The 18901-nt window shown below is 39.2% G+C and overlaps 2 protein-coding genes across 4 annotated transcripts in view; both read right to left on the bottom strand.

Annotated features, from left to right (window-relative positions):
* Nucleotides 1–15822, bottom strand: part of LOC115621615 (serine/threonine-protein kinase par-1) — a 57083-nt gene extending 41261 nt beyond the window's left edge. For 2 of the 3 annotated variants that reach the window (XM_030515309.1, XM_030515307.1), the window contains exon 1: nt 15115–15813. The gene's annotated coding sequence lies outside the window, so the exon portion shown is untranslated. Of the gene's footprint in view, nt 1–15114 lie in introns of all 3 variants that reach the window. The other variant, XM_030515310.1, reaches the window with a different exon arrangement.
* A 215-nt stretch (nt 15823–16037) lies between these two features.
* On the bottom strand, nt 16038–17700 carry LOC115621069 (ruvB-like helicase 1). The gene is made up of 3 exons (XM_030514596.1): nt 16801–17700; nt 16533–16731; nt 16038–16478 (listed from the first exon to the last, which is right to left on the bottom strand). The coding sequence occupies exons 1-3, from the start codon at nt 17615–17617 to the stop codon at nt 16124–16126; spliced, it is 1371 nt and encodes a 456-aa protein (XP_030370456.1). The 5' UTR covers nt 17618–17700; the 3' UTR covers nt 16038–16123.
* Nucleotides 17701–18901: the final 1201 nt, after the last annotated feature.

An 18901-nucleotide genomic window follows, 5' to 3' on the forward strand; every position in this document is an offset into this window, starting at 1 on the left:
TAATACATTCTGTGATATTGTTTATAATTATATACATTTCCTGCATCAAAATTAATTTCGTATGCACAAATAATTAAATTTGGTTCTGCATTGTTGTGCCAAGGAAATGAAGCAGCTGTGGCGCTAGGCCTATTAAATTACAAAATAATTTATTCAATTCAATTTGATGCTCGAATTGACGGGTATTGTTTTCAACGAAGTAGCTGCTACAAAGTAGCCTTTTACCATTTTTTAAAATTTAATAAAGTTAATTCAATTCAAGGTTTGATTTAAGCACATATTTGATTTGAATAATGCTGATACCTTTAGAATTTAAGGGCAACAGTAAACAACAATTTAATCGATTAACTAATAGTTGTATCATTATTGTGGAAATCAAAGGTTAAATAAGTTTTGGATGAACCTAAAATGTTATACAAAATGTGTAACATGTGAAAACGGGTGTGGCTATATTTATAAGAATAAAATATGGTATTTTTATATTTCGATTTAAGACCTATTTAAATAAATTCAGCTAAAGCTTCTAAATCCCTCCTTTTTTATTTCATACATACATAAGCAAATTTGTTTTATTTTGCGCCAGCTGTCTTGACAGCTTCGCTCTGTTTCCATAGCGAATGCCTTTTGCTTCCAAATACCAAAGAATTTTTCTTAGACTTTGAGAGCGTCAAACACTTGTGCATATTTCAAATCTTTCAACCTATCAATTCAAAATCGCAACGCAAGCAATTTTCGCATGCCACACGCCATCATTTCAAATGTGGCTCCACCCGGCGACCACCGCCCTCTTCGCCATGATATGCAATCGAAAATTGTCACTGGCCTGAATTTCAAAGGCGCTAAGAACAATGAAGCAACTGCTGATACTTATGCTGATGCTGCTAACAAAGCCGCCAACAAAAAGACAAAAAGAAATTTAGCTGCTTTGGCTTATGCCAAAATAAATGGCAAATATTTCAAATAAAAATATGTTAATTACCAAGAATTTGGACGACAACGGCAACGCACAGCTCTTCAATTCTGAAGATGGCAAAATCAACTAAAAGGCAAAGCAAGGCCAGGATGAAATACGTAAATATTTGTGTGCAATACGTACATGGCAGTGGCCACAGAAACAAATTAAACGCTGACTGTTTCGTTTCAAATCAAAGCAAAAGACAATGTCATAAAACTATTTCAGTAACAATACCGACAACGCAAAAACAACAACTAACGAGTATACATTGAAGCAGCTGAAACAGCAACTATGGCAACGGCAATGCCCAACACTATTTAGAAAACTAAAAGCCAAAAACCACCGACTGTGTTGGCCAAGAGTTCCGGGCAAGCAATTTTAATATTTTTGGCATAGGGAAGTAGCTAACAAAAGCAGAAGCAGAGGATCCACAGTCCGCAGCAATATATACAGTAAAAACTCGTATGATGACAACCTGATGGAGTTATGAATATTTTTAAGTCTGTTATAAAAGTACAGTTTTCGATCAAAATATTTGTGCAATTAAAGTACGCATTAGTGTACTTGCTGATTTTAGGAAAATAATTTATGAGTAATCGAATGTGTTCTTGCAATACGAAGAAACCTACATTTTCAAATGGGAATATTTGTAGATATTTAGCATTTAGGGAAAGGAAATTTTAAAACATTTTTTGTATTATTCGTGTATTAGGGAATGATAAACTTAGAGGATGCTAGATTCCATTAATGTTCTGGGAATCAAGATTATTTAAAGTTGCAAAAAATAAAGCAACCATGTCAATGTCGTTGATTAGCTTGAATATGTAAAATTATAAGAGCTGATGGAAGGAAAACATTTACTGTTTACTACAGAAAAAAACCAAAGCAATTTCACAAACTGCTCTCTATCGGAGATACACACTATAATGTGGAATGTCCGCTGGTTCCTGGCATTACTGTACAAAGACGGACCTGGTGTCTTGAGGCGGAAGCTTTCGTTGTGAGAACCAAGCCAAAGAGTTGTCTGTGCGTGGTTGTGTGCGAACTTTTGTCGCATGTAATCGCCTGTCGACGCCTGTCAGACAGCCGAGCAACCAAACAGTCAAGCAGCCAACCAGCGAAAAAGCCAAGCAGCCGGGGAGCCACCGAGCTCGTGTCCATGGTGAACGTTCGACAGTTTCCACTACCCGTTTTTCCAGCTGCCAAACATTTAAAATGATTTTACTTTATTTTTAAATAGAGAAATGCGTAGCACCACGCTAAACAAAGCGGCACTGACAGCCAAAAAAGCAGAGAAAGAGGTAATGGCGGCCACGTTGCCAACGATGGCGTCTTCTTATTGCTGCCGCAGTTGTTGTTGATATGCTTGTAAACGTTGTTGTTGTTGCTGCGATGATGGCGTTGGCCGCGCCATTGACGTCGCTTGTACTGTTGATGGTTGAAGATTATTTTGGGGCATGGACAAGCAGGGCATTATAATCAAAAATCATATGACGTGGTGGCAGAGCCAGGGCAGCCCAGCAGCAGTACCAGTAAAACCAACAACAACAATGTAATCAACGGCAGAGTGTCTTGTGCAAAGTGTTCTTAGGGCGTTTGGCTGTTTGTTGTTGTTGGTGTTGCTGTTCTTGCTGCAGCAGCAGCAGCAGAAGCGACAACGACAACGACGACGACACAAATGTAGGTCAGTCCGAAAATAAATTTTAAAATGAAATCAAGTAAATAAAATAAAAAGTAGCAGTAACAGCGGCTGCTAGTAAAGCTCATTGACGACAACGTCAACGTCAGCGGCAGCGCCTTTGCGTCTCCTCTTGTCATTTGCCACAGTTTGTATTTTTCTATGCGTCTTTAAGCTGTAAAAAGTGAAGCAGCAAAAAGTTACTGCCAACAGGCAGCAGGCAGGCAACTTGCCTGTCGACTCCTGAAGCTAAAGTAAAAGTTTTATTGCTTGGGTGTGCATTCTGAGTGGGCGTGGCAATGCAGCTGCACGACGGTAAATGGATTAAGCAAAGCGCAGAACGACGATTGCTTCTAAGAAGTTGACTGGGGTTTTTGGTTTACACACGTTCATACATACATACGAGTATAGTCGTATACTATATATACACATTTAAGCCGAATGTTGATATCAGATTTTAAGTACGCCTTACCGTGGGCTTATATTCAAATCCAGGTGTGGAAATTGCCGGAATGTAATTGTAAAATAAAGTTTCAGTGAAAAATTTGCATTTAACTCTACTTGTAGAATGGAACATATTTTCTCAAAGCTAAAGAAGTTATTCGAAAGTAATCTTGAGACCTGAAGAATAGATTTGTCTATTGTCACACGAGTACTTTTAATGCAGATGCTTCAAAGAGTTGTTTGTGGCAGACACGGAGGTGAAAAATATGATTTTTGAAAGCATTTAACTCGATTTAAAGTTTTTTCTTTTTCGATTCGTCAAATAAGTTAAAAGGTAAGAGTGTGCTTCTTTATAAGCAGGAAATTCGCTTTCGGGACCACTATGCGTCTCCCAAAATATCAAAGCTACTGGCGACAAACTAAAGCAGCTTGCTTAAATGGGATTACACAAAATTTTGCGCTTGCTTGCTTTACTTGAAAGAGGTTTTGGGGGGTGGTGAGAGGGCGAAGAAGAGGAATCCAAAAAGATGCAAGACGTCGTTTGCTATTTGAAATGTGAGTGAGTGTGCGAGTCTGTTTGTGTTTGCAGAACCAGCTTGCAGCATTGAACGCTTTTCAATGACGCCTGATTGTAGTTGTTGTTGTTGTTTTTCTTACTACTGGTGCTAGAGTTGCCAGTGTTGCCAAGCCACTTCTTGCGGTGCTGTTGATTGCTATTAGTTTTGCTAGCTGTTCGCTGCTTGTTCGAGTGTGTGTACGACTGGTTCTACGTGTGTGTGTGTGTGTTTGATTTGATTTGCTTCGCTGAGCTGCTTAACGTGCAAACTTTATTGCAGCACCAGCTTGAATGCCACCCAAGGCGTATTTTCAAATTTTACCCCACTTTCCTACTCAGTCCTCCCACCTTCATCAACACTATTCATGCTGCTTTCTTTTAGTTGCCATGGTTGGCGCCGCGTACCAATTGCGATTTTGTTGAAGCTAATTACGCGCGGTTTTTAAAGCACACTCTCTTACGTGCCACACGCCGTATGCGTAATTTTATTAAGCGAAATGCCGCACATACGTGAATTTATGCACATGGGTAGGCATTTAACTCCTGCAATAATTTTGTTACATATAGTTGGGCTTATTTGTTAATTTTCGTTACATGTATGTACATATATGTTTACATTGGTATTTGTGATTTTTTTTCAATTTCAAACTTAATTAGTTTGAAAAAATAAAATATAATGAAAACGTAAAGAATTATAAAAAAACACTGCGGACAAACATTACATAATTAATCAAAGTGGTGTGCAGCGCTTGTGGTTGGTTTTGTTTTGCGATTTCCGCGCTAATTACGTATATAAACAGCTGCAAAACAGAACTCTAGGACGAGTGTCTGATTGAGGTTGAAGAGCTAAAACCATATTGGGCCAAGTGGATGTAAGAAGGAGAATAAAGCATCTGTCTGCTAAGCAATTTAATAGTTGTGAAACATCTGTTAAAATTAAAAAGTAGTGGGCGTGGCAGGGGACCTAAAAGGGTCATTACGAAGCGAATCGAAACATACATTTTCCAAGTAATATACTTATATAATATATGCCTTAGTAATATGGTGACTAAAAGCACACCTTGAAGATAATCAAAAATTGGTTTGGCGACAAGTATGTGAACGTGCTAATCTGGCCAAATTAGCCTCATTACTTATGCTCGATTGAATACCTCTAAGGGAGTTGAAGCGTCGAAAAAATTATCACACAAATCACAAATAATAGTTACATATTTTCTTTCGTTTGTAAAAGTATTATTTGAGTTTAATTGTGTTAATGTTTAATAGCATTTGAATATACTTTATTTAAGTAAACAGATGACGAATTGACATTTTTTATGATGATTTAAAAAGTAAATTCGAAACATTAAAAAAATCATGTGTTTATGTTTATGTTTGCATAATTTAATATATAATTGTAATAAATAATAGTAATCCATTTATATAATTTTATGTTCACTGCACTTAGTGTAAGTTTGATTGATAACATTAAATTGTGACATCGATAGATGAATAGGTAGCAAATGTAGGTCAGAAAATCTCTGTCATATTTTGAGTACAACATAAAAATAAAGGACAACTGCCAACAATCCAATTACATGGTGGCTTTAACTCTGCAACTTAAATGAAATTTCATTTATCACCTCTACACTCGCACATTTAATAAACAGCCGCACCCGCAAACTTCCGGCTCAAAGCGTCAGTGTACACGGCAAAAATGAATTCAATTTTCCGCGCATATACGAGTATATAAACAAGAATGGAATACTAAATCGGGTGGGCCCAACTATTAAATACCCTGTAACCAAAAAAGGAATAGAATATTTTATTAAAACTAAATGTATAAGTCAAATGAAATAATGCCACATAAGTTAAAATTCCAGGAATTGCAGACATTATTCTAGCTCTTGTAATTTCTGAGATCCTATAGTTTATACAGACGAATGGACGGAGAGAAATACATCGCTAAATCGACTCGTCTTGTCATCCTGATCAAGAATATATGTATACACATTTTTTGTGGTCTGCCACACCTCCTCCGAGTATATCTAGTATACCTTCGGGTACAGGGTATAAAAAGGCCAGCTACACGCAAATAGCGCGCGCACCGACCCACATTAGACCAGGAACCACGGGCACTTAATCAACAGTCAACAGAGTGGGTCCGCCGTCCTCTCTCCGGTCCCGTTACTAGCCACGGAACCAACAAACGCCACAGGCGTGCAACGAGGAGTACACAGAAACAGAACAGAACGGCAGAAGCACCTCTAACCGTGTACAGACATGGTCGCACTCTCCCAGCCTGTTTGTGTGCGCGTGTGTATGTGAATGTGCTGTATGTGTGAGCGGGCTGCATCGCGTGTACAAAGTGCCAAAAATATCCTTGACCTTATTCGACATTCGAGACATTGTCATGCTAAGCGGGCGTTGTGCTGCGATGCGCTCTGCTGCGTTGCAGTCGACGCCGAAATGTCATTAACGTTTGGGTTCTGTGTTGAATTTAAAGAGGGTGGGGCAAGCTGCGAAGGGGGTTGCAGCGTGGGCTATGGACGTGAGGGTTCTGCACAGTCGAAAGTGTTGATTTAGTAGCATATTTTTCTTTAAATGCACATACACATATACATACATACGTATACTATACACTGGCATGTACGCTTGTAAGCATAACTGTGCGCTAGTTTGCCAGCAGCCTTGACCGATATTTGCCAGCACAAGCACAAAGGCACACACCCACCCACACACAAGCTTTATGCATGACAAAAAATCAGCAGAGTGGCAAGTGGCATAAAAGCCAGGCAACAGATCCATGTGGACTCTGGGGGAAGCAAAGGTATTACCTTATAACTGGGCGTCGTGTCCAGGGGATATCGAATTCGTTTCACATACATTTTATATGTACCTGTTCTCAAAAAATTAACAATAATCGTTGGTCGGTAAAGTCTACTCGATCTTACGAACTCGCAAAATACTTGTAGGTATATTATACCGTAAGTAAACATATATGTAATTGCGTAATAATCGCTTAAATCAATTGCGGCGACTCCAAACACGGTGGGTACTTTAAAGCCTTTGCAATAAAAAGAAAATGTTGTGCGCTTAATAATTGGAGCTAAGAAGCTTTTGGAAAGTACAAATTGTAGTTAAGAAACTATTGAAAAGTGTCAGGCCCTACATGTTCTATTTAGTTACAATTTTAATTTCAAACAGAACTTCAAGAAGAGAGAAGAAGAAATACTTAGTTTATTAAGTTCAAGTTCGATCGATTAGATTAGTTGTTATTGTTTATAATAAACGATGAACAAAAAGGTCTCTACCAAATCAGTGTTCACCCCCTGCACTCTGTATTAGAGGCAGCTCTGCACGTAGCATATGTTGCATGCAGCACTGCTTTTTACCAACGCAGTCGCACTTAGATCAAAGATTGCTAAAATGCGCCGTCATATTTTATGCACACTTACAGACTTGCGTTCATATATACATATACACAGAAAGTGCTTTAACAAATGGCATCAAATTGATTTTGCGATGCTGAGCATTTTAGTTTTTAATCCAAATGGCAAAATATTGCGTATACGCCAGCGTGGATGCTTGGCCTGGGTATCTACATAGCAAGGATAGCTTGTCGGGAAATGGAGGTGCATGTTTGTTCTTAATGTTGCTGTTTAGTGTTGTTGTTGTCGCTCGCTTTACATATTTGGATCCCACAGCATACACTCACATACTGCAATACATACAAACCCACTCACATATGTACATATATACATGCGTACCTAGATACGTACTTCTTGCATACACCGTTGTGCATTATTTTATTTATATTTATGCCACACTACAGCAGCTCCCATTTTCAACCTCTTTGGCCCACTGCTCTCCATATACGAGTACTGCGTGTGTGCATGTGTGTGTGCGTTTATACACAATATATTCGCATCTTTTTTTGATGAGCGCGCACGAAAAGTGGCTGCACAGTTTTTTTTTTCGAGATTTAAAATGATTGCATGAGGCAGTTTGGTTTGAGTTGTGGGTTGGCTCTGAGGTTGGGGGTTTTTCGTTTCGGGCTGTGGGCTAGCATATGCATATTTTCAGCTTGAATTTTCTGCGCTGCCTGTTACCTGATTTTCTACATTTTATATTCCCCTCTTCCTTTTTTGTTAGTTGCGTACTGTTTTTTTATGCCATCATGTGTTAGATTTGAAAATCTCTATGCACAGCTAACGTATTTTTTTAATCAAAAGTTTCAGACATGGCTGCCTGAGGATGCGGTAGTGGACATAACGTAATAATCTGCATAACAAGTGATGGATATAACAGAAAGTTGTGGCAAAAACGATATAATTGAGCGCATTCTATTCCCCATTTATAAATTACAATCACAGCATTTGGATTTGGAATGTAGAATAGATGCTGTTGGCTGGCTGATATCTGAAAACGTATTCGTTAGCCCGTCCATCCTCTTGACCTCGTGGCAGTCTTAATTCCATAGTTAGTTGAAAAATATTAATCACGCATTACTCTTTCTATTCTTCGTGTATACATAGACATTACGAAGCTAAAGCTGCCTTCAAGAAAGTATCCTTATTTATCAGACAAAACTGCACAATTCTTTTTAGCAATCAAGTGAGTGTCTCTCGCTGGCCCACCTTGGTCATTAACAATGCATCTTCTGACAACCATAAGCTGCTGCTATAACTACAACAACATGGATTTATGACTGTACTTGACTTGCCACACTTATTTTTATTCTTTGTGAAGCAAACAGAATCTCTACTTAGAATTTATAATGCTCATAAAAATGCATTTAAAGTGAAAGCTAAAGAAATGAAATAGCGAGGCGTGCGTTGAGAAATGCACATTACCAGCAGCAGCAACAACAAAAACCTCAACAATAGAGTCCTAGAAGCTCCTTGAACTTTACAGAAACTAACACAAATGCGAAGAAGAAGATGAGAAAAGAATAAGCCAAAGACAAGACACCAGCGGTAGAGCCAGCATCAGCAGAAACGGTAACAAAAGGATGTCGATGACTCGGCTGCAAAACTCAGAGCTCACAGAGTTCCCCAGACTGTGTGAATGATGGAATGACTGGCTGAATGACTGACAGCTCGGCAAATGTTTAAATTAAAACTCCATGCACAGATATAACATTGTGTATTCCATTTACGGGCATGAAGGAGTGCCAAGTGGTAATGGCAGCAACTTGCGGCAGCTACTCAGACTCCCACTTCCACTTCAAAGAACTAACAAAGTGCACTACGCGCTGCTGGGCAGGTGCAAGCATCTGAAAGTAACTACAAAAACAACAACAATAAAAACAACAGCAATAATAAAAACGGGAGCGCGCATTGAGTTTTGTAGAGTGAAAGCTCAAGTGTGTATGAGGCGTTATGTGTGGGTGTTCTTGTTGCTGCTTTAATAACGCACTCAAATGCATGCAAAGCACTTTGTGTTGCTGCTTTCTTTGTTACCATTGTTTAACCCTTTAGCAATCCATCGACTTTGTGCTACTCGTACAATCTTAGTTCAGAGTTCTCTCTATTACACGTTATATTCAAATTCGGCAGCAGGGTGATTTAAAAATACATCATCAGAAAAAATAAAAAAAAAAACAAATCTAATTGTTAAAAGGGTGGAACTTTTTATTACACATCTCTAATGTTCCAAAACGGAAATCTAATTGGGACTGTAAACAGAACGAAAACAGCGTAGAACGTAAAAAAGGTAATTGAAAATGCTTTCAAGGCAAAATTCATTTCTAAAGGGGTTAAACAAAATATGTTTGTAATTATATCGTTTTTTTTTTGTTTTGCGTACTAACATTTGCTTGATGATTGAAATGGGTCAGTAGACCACCCGCGTCCACAGACCTCCTCGCCATCTCTAAAAAACACTCAAAAAATTAATTCATTTGCTGATTTGGCTGCATTTTTGGGGTTTGTTTGTGTTTGCCAGCGAGGGTGGTCATGGAATGGTCATGGTTGAATGGAAATTGAAATGGCCGTACATGAGGCAGTTGGCGGATCGTTGGTGGCGGCTTCGGTTTCCCAACACGTCTAAAACGTCGACTGCAAACAAAATTCACTTAAAACAAATCAAATTAAAATCAATTAAAATTAACAAGCGAAGCAGCCGGCATGCAGACTAAGAGAGGCACCCCAAAAAGCCCCAGCTGCGACGCCAACGTCAACGTCGCCGACAACAGCGCAGCGTGGACGTGCCAAGCACATGAATCATGCAGTTCGCAGCTATTGTTGTCTCTTCCCTATGTAAGGTGTACACCGAGCCCATTAGTAGGAGTACATCGAGCAGGGCTCAGAGAAAATATTCTTGATAAGCAAGCAGAGACGTTCAGCCAGCAAAATGATAAGAGACCGAAAGGGCGCAGCAGGTTAGCATGTGTAACTACAGTTAAATGAACTGTTTGCTGTTGGCCAGTGTGTGTGCATTTGCGAATAAGTGTGTGTGTGTCTCTGGCAGAGGGAGACCAAATCATACAAGTACTCGTCATCGTCATCGCAGCGCACTCGTGCGCCTATGTATTGTGCAAACATTTAGCACTTTTTTCCACCTTATCGGCACGAACACATTCATACATACTCGTACATACATACATACATACATATGTACATATATAAAGGCAGAGCCAAGAGTTGTCGTTGTCGACGCAGTCGTCGCCACTGAGCTGGCAGAGTGTGGGCTTTTGCATGGGCGTCGCTGTCTCTGTGTGCGCCGGCCAGCTGAGTCAGCGCAGTGCTTTTAACAGCCCACTCATCAACAGCCAGCAAATAAAACGCCTTCATACATGACTGAGGCAGCGATGTCGACGTCGCCGACGACGTCGAGTACCACAACTACAAATTTTTGGTCAATGGCTGGCTTCCCGCTCAAGGTGTGATAAATGCCATTTTCCATTACACTCTCTCTCTTTGGTTTTATTTTGTGCTGCATATTTTATTGTGGGTAAAAGGTGCACAAAAGAAATTGAAAATTCATTAAAAACGTGTTGCATGTAAGCAGCCGCATCTATGGATTGCTTGGATACAATAGCGCTCAGATTTCAAATTCTAAAAGCCGCAAATCGTTGCCACGAAAATCAGTTAACTCATGCGTAAAAGTCTACCTTTTAATGCCATAGCCAAAATAAAGCGTGGGTGGGCGCTGAGAGCAAAGAGCGCAGCAAGTCAAAATAGAGGAGAGCAGATGCAGAAACAGCAGGTTGCCAGCATGTAAAAACTAGTGTTCAAAACTTTTCGTACCCCACAAGTAAAATGTATATTATGTTTGGGCATATGTATGTAACAGGCAGATGAAAGTAGCTCCGTCCACCAAAAATATATACATACATATGTAAGTAGTATATGCATATATGTACCCTTGATTAGCATGTCGACACAAATCAACCGAGGCATGCGGTAAGTGGCATTTTTATCCAATTCGGCTAATCCTAAGAAAAGTTATCAAAACAGTATTACGACATTAACACGCGCGCCTAAATAGTAGCAGTGGATTAATCATTCTTCTACTGATATCCACGCACGTAACAGAGGTCCAAGTTTTGGGTACAGGGTATTTCACTGTCGGGCTAGCTCGACTATAACATTATTTCATTTCTTCTGTTGTATTTCAAATTTATTGGCACAAGGTTAGAAAGCTTAGGGGGAGAAATGCCGGCAGAGAAGAAATAAGCGAATTGAAACGCAGCCAGTCAGTCAGGCAGCCAGCCAGTCAAGCTACATGCTCGACATGAGCGAAAATGGCAAAGTTTATGCTGCTGTCGGCATTGTGCTTAGTGCAGCATGCTGCATTGTTGCAACTTGTCAAGTGTGTGCGGGGGCGGGCGGCCACCTTTGCCGTAGGCGCTGCTGCCGCTGCTGCTGCCAATGCCATTGTTGCCGACAGGGTATGCGACAGTTTGTGTGACCGAGTGCACTTTCAATTGACGTGGGTGCTTCGAAGTGCAATGAAATTAATACGAAATTGAATTTTATTCAGCACACTTTTTTTTGCAATATAAAAGAGTGAGAAACTTGTCACACATTCATGTAGATACATACACACATACATACTATGTATATGCACACTTTTATGCATTTGTAAATAGTCTTAGGTGATTTTAGATACGTTTTTTTTGTTATTTCTTATCAAGTATACGAGTACATATGTAATTACAATAATCTTTCGTCTTACTTATGTATATACGTATGTATATAGATGGGGACTTTCATTCCGAAATTAAAACAACACATGTCATAAGTAGCCCATTTGAGTACCGTAAACTCATTCTGCACAAGTCTACATACGCACCAAGTTTGGTGTCCCTAGTTGTTATGGTTTCAAAATTCTTATCTACATATATGTAGCCCTTCGTGTACAGGGTACGAACAAGAAGCAATGCGACGACTTCTCCATCAACGGACACGTGCACAGATTCGCGAAGGGGGACTAACAGCAGCTTTAATTCATCCGTAATGCAGACGTCACGAACTGCGAGTAAAGGAGAGAGAAGAGCAAGCAAAACCACGCTCAGCTGAGCGTATGACGAATATAAGCGCAACTTGAGGCGTGAGCGTGGGTGATGATGGCAACGTTACGTCATAGTTTGTAAGTGTTTGTGAATCGCGCTCTATTTTCTGTGTTTGTGCTGGTGTGGTTTTAAAGCTCACCAAAAAAAAAATGAACAAAAATACCAGCAATAACAAAGCGCGGTTTTCGCTGCACTGATGCTGCTTTTGCTTCTTATGCTGCTGTGCTTTACACATTTTTGTGTGGCCGCCGCAGTGGCTTTTGTATGGGCGGCGCTTACAAGGCTGTTTGTTGCATATTCACAATAGACAGCTGTTGCTTTTGTTTGTCCATGCGACGACGACAACAAATGTGTTTTTGAAATACACGTGGGCGTCTGTTTGTGGCCATGCGAACAATTAAACGACTGAACAATAAAAAGTTGTTGGCAACGACGCTCCTGGGCTTCGCTTATGCCGTTAGTAGTTGTGACCAGACCAAAAACCAGTAGTACCCCGGCTTTACGGAGGGTAAAATTATGAGGTATGCTTAAATATGAAAAAATTCGTGCAAAAAATGTGCCGACTAATGGAAAAAGCAACGACGTGGACAGTAAATAACTGCTTCCTTCTATGACAGTAAGTAGCTTAGCGTAATAAACAACACGGCGACAATTATTACTGCTGCTGCTGCTGTTGGTGTTGCGTTTTCTCACTGCTGCCTTTATGAAAATGTCGAGGCAACAACAAAAAATGCTATGTATGTACAGTAGAAATTGTTTCGAGGAATTTTGTCTGGACACCGAATTTGGCTATTCCTGCTCTTTTACTTTCTAAGGTTACGTTCATACGACGTAGTGATCAAGAATATATGTATAACTATACCTTGTGGAGTCTGCAACGACTATACCCTATACAGGGTGTGAAAATGTTATTCTATGATATAGATAATCGTAAGGAAATTTAGTTTTGATTGAATTATGATTAGAAAAAAATATTACTGCATGTTTCTCGTAATAGTAATGAGTGTTATGAACTCTTCAAAAATAAAACTAAGTAAGTGGAAGTTGCTGACGCAACATTCAATTCAATTGCCGATCGGAAACGTAAGTTCCGCTAGCATTGCAAATAATTTGTACAGTACGAACTAAACATACATATATGTTCCTACATATAAAATAAAAATAAATAAATAATTATATTTGAAATTTAATTATTGCTTAAAATACAATAATTCTATTGAAACAAACTACTGTTTGTCATCAGAGAAACTAAATATTTTATAGATCACACAATTCAGCAAGGAAAACATTCGCGTAATTTTGCATTCATCATTAATTTTAAATAATTATATTTGAAATTTAATTATTGCTTAAAATACAATAATTCTATTGAAACAAACTACTGTTTGTCATCAGAGAAACTAAATATTTTATAGATCACACAATTCAGCAAGGAAAACATTCGCCTAATTTTGCATTCATCATTAATTTGCACATTTTTTGCTAAGACATGCATTTGTAAAATTTTGTAAGCAGAAACAATAAGTAAAAAGTTCGACTGCGCTTTGCTCTGTGAAGTTAAAATAATGTTATGCATTGATCTTGTTACTGTTAAACGGCCTTTACTGTAAAATGCCAGCCAAACATAAATTCTTTTTATTGCGTCAAAAGCCTGGCAATCGCAACCTTCGTGAGGCGAAAATATATATAGTACAACAAAGTAACAGAGCGAAATGTTGCCAGTATTCATGTTGTTGTTTGTGCTGTCGGCGTCATTGTTGTTGCTCCGTTCATTAACGTCAACGCAGTCGGACACGCACACACACAAATGCAGAAAATTTGCTGTTTTGCGTATCAAAGTATATCTGTATGTATTTGGCCTTTTTACTTTTGGTCAGAATAATTCGAGAAGAATAAAACGTGCCAAGAAATTGGTCAGGCAGCCAGAGAATGCAGAGAGTTCAGTGTGGGCGACGTAAAACTGTTTTGTTTATGTCTTTTGGCCAATTGCGGCCAGCAATTTTCGCTTTAAAAATGTACATAAACAGCTTTGGGGATTGCGACTCCAATGATTGCACCAGCTGGCTTGCAAGCAAATTTTGCAGAAGCGCCAACGTTATTTATGGCAAGTGGGAAAGAAGGCGGGACCATAAAAAAGCAGCTGCGCTTGCGTATGCGAGAGTGTAGGTGAATGATATGCACGCGCACACATACCCTCACACATGAAGTGACACATTTCTCAAAATACGAGTGTATGTGCGAGTGTGCGTTTTAATTATTTATTAACGTGTTTGTACTAGCTACACTGCAGCGCACAAATCAAGTCAAAACGTGTGCTGGCAATTAACTATTAATAATTCATTCATAAATAAAACAAACAAGCCTGATAAAGAAGAACTAGAACAACAATAAATCTGCAAATTAGCCAACAACTCAAAGCAACGACTGAGATACAAGTGGAACAAAATGTCCAATAAGACCAATAAGAACGCAGAGCAGAAAGAAACCAGTAGCGCAGCTGCCGACGGCGACGTCGCTGCTGATGATGATTAGGTGGTTGTTGGTGTTGTGGGGAGCCCATAATAAACAAAACGACGACCGAGAGACGCTCGACTTTCGCTTTCGACGTTGTTTAGGGCCAGCATACAAAAAAAAAAAAAAATGAAATTATGTAATTTGCTGCTTAGGCCAAGTGGAACGCACTACATACTTAAATAATAATAACAGTTAATGCAAAAAAAAGCAAAAACTGTAACAGCTAATGCCTGGGCGCCTGGCCGATACATACGTTCATACACATACGCAGACATAAATAAAGACGGGCAGGCAGACAGAGACGCACACACACACGCATGCCTCAGACAGTTTTGCCAATGCTACCGCTAATTTGGAGCTTGGGAGGTGCGGCCCACAACATATGTACATGTACGCACGCACACCCACAGACGCACTGTCAGACAGTTTTACACACACTCACGCACTTTACTCACTCACTCACTCACCTTCTGTTGCTGCTACTACGACTGACTGGGTTGTTTGTTGTTGCTGGTGCTGCTTTTGTTGTTGTTTTTAGGTGCCGTCGTTTTGCTGTTCATTCAACCAAACGCCGCCGCCAAATGTTTCCATTTTTTTAATATCCTGCCATCAAGGAGGCTTTGCTTGGCACGAAAACACAACTCAGCAATTGATTGGCTCACAAATAATCATAAACAATTGTTTAATGCACTTAACGCGGCGTATTTACAAAATATAAATGAATATGAATATACGCATGTACATATGTTGTACGTTTAACACTAAATATGTAAATAAATAACTAATAAGTAACGACTAACTGCGCTGTTGACGTTAGCGTTGACAGCACGGCGACAGCGGCGGCAGCTACTAATATTTGACGGCAATTTTTTTTGACACTTGGTAATAATTTTTCATTTGTGTGCGATTGCACATTTGTTGCTGAATGGAAATTATGTTACCAAATTTGATAAATTAACTTTACGTAAATAATAAAGAAACATCAACAACAAAGCGCACTTTAGCCGCTAGGTGACGGTCAACGGCGCCGCGGTCTTACAGCAACACACACACAAATACTGCAGCTCGCTGCAGGCGTAGTTGTCGGCGTTTTGGTTGATCTAAACCATTTGATAGTATTATTCACAAATATTTTAAATTACTTTTATGCGCCGCAAATCACAAACACGACCTTACCGTGTCGGAGTTCGTAGAAAACTAAAAAAGTCGGGCAATCGATGTAAATATATGTCGATATATAGAAAAATATCGATGTTTCTATAGTTGTTTAATCTATCGATATTTTATGCATGGCCAGCTCAGCTCTAGCTCCACCTTAAAATAGCAGCGGGAAACAAATCTTGCTTATACATATGTATGTATGTATGTACAATATGGGGGCAATTACAAATTGGTAGCAAATTTTACTCAAATTGCAGTTTTATTTCAACATATTCTGACTGCTGGAGGCTTTGAAATTGTATAATAGAAATGAGTTTACAACATAAACTTATTGTTCTTTTCGGACAAGTGCTTGGACGAACGCTTTGCATCAAGAAAGAGGGAATGGACGTCGTCTATATCTTCCTTAGTAATTTGTGAGCGCCCATTTACCTTGCACATTTGATGGGCTGGTGTAAGCAGCTGAACGGCATAGCGCAAAGTTGAATTTGTACCAATTTCGCTGAGGCGTGTGAAGGCAGTCTCGTCCAGCTGCAAGCCCTCGGTTAGTGCGCGCAATTTAATGATCTGCTCCATATCTGAGCTCGAGTAAAGCAGAGTACGTATGATAAGCAAGCGATCGAGCAAATCCAATGGAATGCCGTGTGGTGAGACGATGTCGGTGGTGCCACTGAAGAAATGCTATTAGTTACATCCAAGTAGGCATAGATAGCGAAAAACTTACCGGATAACACAACGGCCACGATTGGTGGCAAATATGACAATGGGCGCTATGGGGGACTCCAAAGACTTGTGCAAATAGGTGAAGGTCTCTAAATCCAGCATGTGTATTTCGTCTATAAATAGTACGCCTGGTACAAGCTCGGCAATGCCTTGGTCGATATATTTGTTAACCACCTTATTGATTTCCATACGTAGCTTATCTGCAAAAGAAAAATTATTCATATAATAGTTCTCTCCGCAGAGTTCATTACTATAGCTGCAGTTCCCACCTGTGATTTCTGTCTTTTTCGGCTTCATCAGCTGTCCCATCATGGAAAGCACATCCTGGCCGCCTTGTGGGCGAGCATTGGCCACATCAAGATCGTGCAATGTAACATCCTGAATAACTTCCTTTTTCTTGTGCACGTCACCTTTGGGCAGCGGCACATATTCCTCTGTTTCCAAATCGAATTCTGTGGCAAAAGTATCACTACGTCCCTGACGCTTCACAGCCCCGCTGTTGGCCTCTATATAGATAACATCGCCAACTTCAACCTTTTCTTTTTGCAAAGCATCAAAGATGCTAGGATCCAGCTTTAATTGTTTTGTGCCTTTGGCGGTCTTTAAGCCGATTACCACATTGCTTATAGTCTTGCCATAACCGCCCATGGGACTCTCAGTCTCCACAGGAGTAAGCTCTGTTACCTCGCCTTCATAAACTTCCTTCGTTTCGCGTATGCGCAGACCAATGGAACGCCGAAAGTTTTCCATCAGTACTTCGGTTTTTTTGATCTCGTTACTGAAAACCTCTGAACCAACCATGGGACAGAACGGCACCTTGTTGCCCAGCTCCTGTGCAATCGCCAGAGCAATGGCGGTTTTTCCAGTGCCGGGAGGACCAGCAAGCAACAAGGCACGACCAGCCATTTTCTTCGACTTGATTAGATCAACCACTATGCCGGCAGCTTCGCGTGCTGCCTTTTGCCCCACCAAGCCGGCAGCGTTTTGCAAAGCAGAGCCGGCTTCATCCAAACCCAAGCCCTTTACGTGGCTGTGGGCCGCAATGCGCTGAGTGCGCACTGTGCTTTTTACCTCCTCGATTTTCATTGCTGCTTTCTGTATTTAGTAGTTCCGCTTCTATTTCGTGCAGTCAAAATTGTGATTTCAGTATTGATCAAACGGCATGAGTTTGTTTGGCAAAGCACACTATGTTGTTAGGGAGGAAACTGAAGTGCTGCTTCGTTACTTTCGATGCTTTCAAACTGGCATCGATACTCTAACATTGCCAAATCGTGCTAACGGCATATTTGTAAGAAGAAGAGTAGAGCGATGCGCGCGCAAAATTAAATGTAGAACACAAATAATAATGAAAGTATTTTTTTGTTAATTTAAGACAAATTTAAAATCAGACAATCAATTTAAAATAAAATCATTTAAAAGTGGACAGAATGTTAAAAAAAATGTTTAAACCACTCAGTAAGAAGATTCTCCGATTGACCAACTAATTGGGGAGTAGTTTTCTAATCCCATTGAAATGGTTGGTATGACTGCTGTTTTTGCATTTCCAGGCTTCAGCCCGAATCTGGCAGCAGCCAACTTATTAGAGTAGCAAACTTTAAGTTTAATGATTCCGAAGAAAACTCAATTTAAATCCGTTTATTAGTTACGTAAATGCTTAAAATGCATTTTGCTTTTATTTATATTTTTCGCTCTTTAACTAAAAACCTCTTTACAATTTATAACAAAAATATTTCTGCACCAATTTCACAAACTTCGAATGTTAACAAAGGTTTACAAAATATTAACAATTAATGTAAAAAAGAATGCCTACAAATTAACAACTTTGTTGCTTATTATAAACAGAAGCCGTAACATTTTGCCTACTTATGGCTGCATAGTTTGTTAACAATTGCATTTAATTTATAACATTATTGTTAGTCAATTAGTTGAACTTGCTGGCATCGGCGTTTTGAAACATTTGTCATAAAATTCTTTTAATGGTTTTGATTAATTTTTTGCTTCTTTGTCTCGTGTGATAATAATTCTTGCTATTATGATTTACTTGCTTATTGTTTCCTCTTTTTGAACTTGTGTTTGCATAATTCAAATTCAATAACTGTAATTTGTATATAATATATAATGTATTTATATATTCATAAATATATATGTTGTTTGTACGTGTATAATTCTTTAAATTTATATATGTAACACATTTGTGACTAATTAACTGTTCTCTTGTCAGTCAATGAACACTTTTAACTTGAAACTGGCCCAACTCACTTGCTGTTTAATCAATTCGACTATAAGCAATTAGAAATTGAAACTCTTAATAAAATACCTCTTGAAATATAATTTAATAATTGTTAAAGAATTAGCTGAAAAAGATCTGTG

Source organism: Scaptodrosophila lebanonensis, unplaced genomic scaffold (genome assembly GCF_003285725.1).
Source record: "Scaptodrosophila lebanonensis strain 11010-0011.00,11010-0021.00 unplaced genomic scaffold, SlebRS2 tig00000024-arrow-pilon, whole genome shotgun sequence".
NCBI classification, from domain to species: Eukaryota; Metazoa; Arthropoda; class Insecta; order Diptera; family Drosophilidae; genus Scaptodrosophila; species Scaptodrosophila lebanonensis.

Coding starts and splice junctions, on each gene's coding strand:
- LOC115621069 (XM_030514596.1), bottom strand. CDS start 17,617: ATGAAAATCGAGGAGGTAAAAAGCACAGTGCGCACTCAGCGCATTGCG. Junction 16,732..16,800: donor GAAAAAGACAGAAATCACAG/GTGGGAACTGCA, acceptor TTTCTTTTGCAG/ATAAGCTACGTATGGAAATC. Junction 16,479..16,532: donor CGTGGCCGTTGTGTTATCCG/GTAAGTTTTTCG, acceptor GCATTTCTTCAG/TGGCACCACCGACATCGTCT.